Consider the following 6,000-nt stretch of genomic DNA (forward strand, 5'->3'; position numbering starts at 1 on the left):
CCACCTTCCCCGTCGCCACCACCATCCGTAATCCCATCGTTGCCGTTGTGTTGATGTTGTTGTTCCTCCTCTGAAACTCTATGAAATTTTATGGACCAAAACAAAAGCAAAAAAAAAAAAGCTTTTTTCTTTTTCACCTTTGTAGCTCCTTCTTATGTCTGTACGCAATGTTTTCCACCGTTGTTTTCCCTCACCTTCGTTCACTGCCCACACCCGCGCCCTTCCCCATTATGCCCCCTTTTTTTTGTTTGCTTTTCGTAATACAACTTCCATTTCGCCGTTTAATCGCGGTGTGTATTTTTGTGTGCGTTGTGTTGACAGAACAAATGGTTGGCGTCTCACATCACGTCGTCCATCTTCGGAGCAAGAAAGTAGCGCAGGTAGCCTACATGGTCAATATTGAACTCCACCATGCACGGGCTGTCAGGGGCAAACTTCAGCGACACACGGTCACTCAGGGTGGAGCCCTTCGCAAAGACGTTCATGAAACGCAGCGCGAAGGTCAGCGTGACAGGCTCATCCGTCTGTACCTCAACACCAATGGCCGTGCCGCCGTTCTTCGCGCTTGATGTGTTGATGCGGCCGATAGGCACGTCATCGTCGTCTTCCTTCTTTACCTCTGGCGCCGTCTTTACAGCGCGCTCCGGCACCCCAGTGGCGCGTAAAAAAGCGTATCCCTCACCCAGATCGCCAGACGAGCTAAATTTCACACCCTCCTTCCGAATCTCGATCGTGACAGTTTCGCCAAAGACGTTCATGTCACGAACAATTTTAGCGAACTCCTGCGAACTGAGCGTCACCGTTGACCCGTACCCCATCTCGGGAATTCCCATCGCCTCCCCCTCAATATCCATCAGCTTCAGCTGGTACTCACACTTTCGCGACTTTTCCGAGTTTTCCGAGGTTAATACAACGACGTCAGAGTCGTCCTCGTGATGCAGCGTCAAGCTGTCTGAGCTCTCAACAATCTTCAGCACCTTGGAAAGAGAGGCGAGGTTGAGACCGAGAATGCTGTTCCGCTCACACTGGTACTTGCTGAAGCAGTCGTCGCGGAGGAGGAGATGCACAAGGGCGACGTGAGTTGTGTCCATTGCCTGAATAGAGAGACCACCGGGGTTGCAGTCAAAGTTCGCCTCATTGACTAGGCCGCTGATGCACTCAATCAGCCGTTTCCACAGACTGGCTTGTTGAACTTGAGCCTCCAGCATGATCGATGAATGGTCTTATTGTTGTTGCTATAGTGTGCTACTTTATAATCTCCTTTTTTTTTTTATTACTCCCTTCTCTATCTCTTTTTTCGGAGTTTAGCCGCCTGCCGTGTGTCGTGTTTGCTAAATGCAATGAAAACACAAAGGAGCAGAGAGCGATGGCAAACGCGAGAGTGAAATCAACAACATTGGTGCAGAAGGAGGTCACAGTGCTGAGACGGCAGCCACAAAAGAGAGGCCCGGAAAAAGAGAGACAAGATCAAGTATGGTATACACAATCCCATGCACAGTCTTGCAGCTTCCCCTACATAAATGAGGAGTAAAAAAATTGTATATATATATATGCCTTCTCCTGTGACAGTTTAACCACCACTAATTTTCTTCAGTAGAACAAATGAGCCCAGCGGCATCCTCGCGTACCAGTAAGGGGCACACATGCATGGCCGCATAGCCTTCCCAAAACACCTCGACGGCTTTGCAAGCCTCTTCGCCTAAAACCAGAGCAAATACGGCGTCGTACCCACCCGCTCCAGGACATCCCACCGCAAATACACCTGGAAGCGCATAAGTGGCATCAAGCAAGACGCTCAACGCAATCGGCTCAATCTCCACAGAAGCAGCCTGACCCATTTCACGCAAGTAGCGTCGAGTTGTAGAAGCATATGCCGCTGCCTCCATCCAAAGTCGCTCAGCATCGTTTTTAAAAGTATACTGAGCAAGCACGACATGCTTTAAAACATTCAAAGAGTCCATATGTTCCTCTACCTTTGTATTCGCCTGCAGAGCCAGCTTCTTCAGCGATTCCACGTATTTCTCATTATTCTCTCGGAGTCGTTCCCAAAGGCTATCCGGATCAGTAGCAACTAAGTTCCGCCATGCCATAACTTTGGACACCATTCCTGGTGTGCCTGAACCGCCTTGGTGAACATCCCCCAAGAGAAGCTTCAGCCCAAAGGGAAGCTGGAATGGAACGCGCTTCACCCATTCCTTCTCTAACCTAACACAGTCCACAAGAGCTGACACCACCACATTCACAGGAGGTTCTTTGCCACCCATTACATTCTCGATCAGCTGTGGCGGAAAACGGCGGTACGCAGAGGTTCCGTAGGTCGCTGTGTAAACATCAAACCCACTTCCAATTTTCCCCTGTGCCACACAGTGAGCCACCTGAGCAACACGGTGAAGAAGCTCCTTCTCCGCCGCGTCACTAGCTTCATAACTTTCACTCCAGCTGTTGTGAGTTGTCAGGGCACGGTAGAGGCATGCCACCAGGCTGGTCGTCATTGCAGCTGAGGAACCCAGCCCAGTCTTTGAGACACCACCAACAAGAGGCAGGTGTGGTGGCAGCGAACGCAAGTTCGCCACGGTTACCTCCTTTCCCTGTGACACCAAGTAGTTTCTTTGACTGTAAAAGTCGTTATCAGCGAGCAGCTCCAACGTCAATTCCTTAAAAACATCTCCACCATGTGCAAGCGCCGCAGCCACGGTGTACAGGAGACTGTAGCGTAAGAAAGGGGATGGAGGGCCCCCTGTCTGGACCGCAGAGACGGTGAGCTCGGGAGTGTTGTCGACCACGCACTCAAACTCAAACACCTTGCCAAACTGAGGCGAATGAATGCGCACACAACACTTTCCATTGGCCGCGGCACGCTGTGTCAGCAGTCGTGTTTCAAAGCGCGCCGTCGTGCCGACGGAAATTCCAATGTTGGGCGCCTCAACGATGAGGTAGCCGCCAAGGATGAGAACCTTTCCAGGCGAAGACGCCTTGATCATTGTCATTGCAATATCAGTGAACGACGAATGGCACCCGAATAGCCAATAAACACAAAAATTATTGCACTTCAAATGATGATGGGAGCAGCACAGTCCGAAACAACAACAACTGATCACAACGCAGGCAGAGTTGTTCACAAGTAAATGTATGATTAGAGATGTCTCTCAACAGCTCAGTACACATTGGTGTGGTTGCGTCGTGCAACGAGCGCAGGATGTGTGTGTGCGTGTGTGTGAAAAAAGGATGGGAGCAAACAAGACGATAAAAATAAAAGGGGAGACACTAAATGCAGCAGCCATCACTCCCACACCGCACATGTTTACCTGTGAAAACCCACCAATGAAGAAACGCAGAGATATAGATGCACATAAACATACGCACAGATCAAAATAAACAGTAACAACAACAAACAAAAAAAAAAAACAGACGTAATAACGGTTGAAATAATTCGCTAGCACACACCTAACACTACCGATACCGCCCAACCCCCAGCTCCCCCACCTCTGGTGGTGTGACACCGACGGCCATAAGCAGTTCCGGGTCTACTGTAACTTGGCGCTTCTTGCGCCGCTGCGCCGCCACTGTGCTGGGGTCCGAATCAGGGGGGGCCGAAATCTTTTCTCCCGCGTCTGTGACGGCCCCCGCTGCGACATTGGCCTGATGAAGCCGCCACAGATAGTACATACTAAACAGAGCGCAAGTTCCGCCACAGAAGAAGAGGACAACGAGGAACACGTAGCCTCCCCGGCCCACACAGCACCATTCGGCACAGTCCCTAATGCCTGCATCCATCAGCTTACACATGCCCTGCGCCAAACACGGATCACGAGCGCATTCGGCACGTAGTGAACGATATCCATCGCACTTGGAGACGCACTGAATTGCCATCAACGAAAAGCAGAAACACTATTGCTGTTTTTTTTTTGGTTTCTATTCTCTCCTTCGTTTGTAAATCCGCAACGAATACGAGGTGAAGACCTCGTCCAATGAAAGAAAAACAAGAAGAGAAAAAGCAGAGGCACATGCAGTCCGCCCCAAGCGACCAAAGCAACAGTGCTGCGCAAAAAAAAAAAAAGCACTAGCCCCCCCCCCCCACCACACACACACACAACACACACAAAGTAGAAACAACAGTGAAGAGTTACGTGTATAGAAAATAACATAATGGGGGATTTCTTTAAATCGTTTATCAGCAAAGCTCTTTTCACAAAGAAGCTCCATTCATGCCGCCCTGTCGATGGGCGTCCCCTTTCCTCCACCACTTTTTTTTTTGCTCTTTCAATTGTGGCTCTTCATTTCTCAGCTTAACGGTTTCCATTAACTCTCTTGGGGACGGAGCAGGCGCCTGCCGTCTCCTCACCGCCATTTACGGACAGCTCCGGCTCTTCACTCAACAGGTACAACCTCTTCCTCCTTCACTCCTCCCCTGCGAGGAAAGAAGGCACAAGAAGAAGGGGGCCGCCCTTACTTTTTATCCCCATCATTGCTTTCTTTCTTTCCCTTTTTACTTCCACTTTTCGCGTGTTGTCTTACTGTGCCTTTTTTTCGTTCCTTTTTTTTTTATCTTGTTTGCTATCCCCTTCTTCCACGCAAGCCCCTCCCCATGTACAGCTTACAAAAGACGCTCGATCTCTAGCTTGACTGCCTGAACCTTGGCGGAGATGGGGCTGTTCTCTGACTGCAGGATCGCCAAGGCCACCGCGTTGCGTGAGACCTGAGCCGCCCGGCCTAACGCCGTCTTGGAAGGAACAAAAACGTACGGCACGTTCTTGTCCTCACAGAGCAAAGGAAGGTGCAGAAGAATTTCGATGGGGTTCGTGTCACCCGCCAGCACAATCAGGTCCGCAATGCCTCGGTTAAGAGCCTTGGTGGCCTCATTGGCCCCTTTCTTGATCATCTTCGCGTTGCTGGCCTCTTGCACTAGGTCCAGGATAGTCTGCGTCAAGCGGTCCCCGGCAAGAGGAAATGCCTTCTCACTGATCTCAGCCGTCATTCGCAAATTATCTTGTAGACTATTCCACAACAAGTCAAACACGTTCAGTGGAGTCCGTCATTAACGCACAGTCAAGGAAAGAAAGAAAAAAAAAAAATGAGATACGGTTAAGCACAGAAAAAAAAAAATGTCTCTCAAGCCCGGCATCGCTTCCACCGACACGCAATACGTGAATGCACACACAGCCACACAACCTTGAAGTACTTCATACAAAACAACTACTTACATGATCCTCCCATACCGTCATCACCAAAACAACGCTACAAAAACGAACACAGGGCAGACGACGCTGCACCACATCAAAAGAAAAAAAAATGTGTACAACCCACAATAAGAAAGTGGCACAAACACCTCATCAGCCTATAATCAACTTCACAAAAAAAAAAAGAAGAAACTTTCTTCCTCGATAGCTTCCACATACAAATCATTTTAAATCACAGGAGGAAATCTTAGCATCAAGTGTCAGTTCCCACTGTGCACGGTTACTGTTTATACGGTCGACAGTCCATTGCATGCCAGTGAGGCAGGCATCCACAACCTTCTTGAAAAACGGCTTGGCGACAAAGTCAATGAAGCCAATCTGGCCCTTGGCCAACTCCGTGTTCTTGGAACGATCAAACATGGGCAGCACCTCCACACCCTTCTCCTTCTCCATGTCACCCTGACGGTAGAACTCCTCTGTCACCGACATAGCCCACAAGCGAGAAATGTCAAACGGCTTCGTTACATTCGAAATATCACCCGCCTTCACTATTACGTCCATGATCATCTGCCTGGCGGTGGTATCTTCAATTGAATACGGTTTTTCCATAGATACAAGAAACAAATTTAACAGCTCATTATGCTTGGCCATATCCGTGGCAAGCACGCAGTCAATCATAGCACGATACGCCAGGGTGCGATCGGCACCATCAAGGCCCTCAAATACATCGGAGTCCGGATCGGAGAGAATTTCGACGGCAAGATTACAGTGGTGCACCTCCAGCACCGAGGTGTTGCCGCTCGCACTCGACAGAATACCTAGC

At 49.6% G+C, this 6,000-nt stretch overlaps 5 protein-coding genes across 5 annotated transcripts in view, besides 3 other annotated features; all 5 read right to left on the reverse strand.

Moving 5' to 3' along the window:
- Positions 1–338: 338 nt before the first annotated feature.
- Positions 339–1,208, reverse strand: TraAM80_06027 (proliferative cell nuclear antigen (PCNA); the record flags this gene model as incomplete). The annotated part of the gene is made up of 1 exon (XM_029382884.1): positions 339–1,208. One exon carries the CDS (start codon positions 1,206–1,208, stop codon positions 339–341), a length of 870 nt encoding a protein of 289 aa, XP_029237262.1.
- A 372-nt stretch (positions 1,209–1,580) lies between these two features.
- On the reverse strand, positions 1,581–2,987 carry TraAM80_06028 (putative phosphomevalonate kinase protein; the record flags this gene model as incomplete). The annotated part of the gene is made up of 1 exon (XM_029382885.1): positions 1,581–2,987. One exon carries the CDS (start codon positions 2,985–2,987, stop codon positions 1,581–1,583), a length of 1,407 nt encoding a protein of 468 aa, XP_029237263.1.
- Positions 2,988–3,197: 210 nt separating this feature from the next.
- Positions 3,198–3,217: a microsatellite.
- A 134-nt stretch (positions 3,218–3,351) lies between these two features.
- Positions 3,352–3,410: a sequence feature (A-rich).
- A 40-nt stretch (positions 3,411–3,450) lies between these two features.
- TraAM80_06029 (uncharacterized protein) lies at positions 3,451–3,870 on the reverse strand (the record flags this gene model as incomplete). The annotated part of the gene is made up of 1 exon (XM_029382886.1): positions 3,451–3,870. One exon carries the CDS (start codon positions 3,868–3,870, stop codon positions 3,451–3,453), a length of 420 nt encoding a protein of 139 aa, XP_029237264.1.
- Positions 3,871–4,075: 205 nt separating this feature from the next.
- Positions 4,076–4,101: a microsatellite.
- A 493-nt stretch (positions 4,102–4,594) lies between these two features.
- TraAM80_06030 (ribosomal protein S6) lies at positions 4,595–4,975 on the reverse strand (the record flags this gene model as incomplete). Its single annotated transcript, XM_029382887.1, has 1 exon — positions 4,595–4,975. The coding sequence occupies one exon, from the start codon at positions 4,973–4,975 to the stop codon at positions 4,595–4,597; it is 381 nt and encodes a 126-aa protein (XP_029237265.1).
- Positions 4,976–5,399: 424 nt separating this feature from the next.
- Positions 5,400–6,000, reverse strand: part of TraAM80_06031 (cyclic nucleotide-specific phosphodiesterase PDE2A) — a gene marked incomplete at both ends in the record, with an annotated part of 2,631 nt that continues 2,030 nt past the window's right edge. Inside the window, one exon of the mRNA XM_029382888.1 lies at positions 5,400–6,000. This exon is cut by the window's right edge and continues 2,030 nt beyond it. Within this exon, the coding sequence (XP_029237266.1) occupies positions 5,400–6,000 (601 nt within the window).

Source organism: Trypanosoma rangeli, assembly GCF_003719475.1.
Source record: "Trypanosoma rangeli strain AM80 chromosome Unknown Tra_15.4_contig_00209, whole genome shotgun sequence".
In the NCBI taxonomy this organism is placed as follows: domain Eukaryota; phylum Euglenozoa; class Kinetoplastea; order Trypanosomatida; family Trypanosomatidae; genus Trypanosoma; species Trypanosoma rangeli.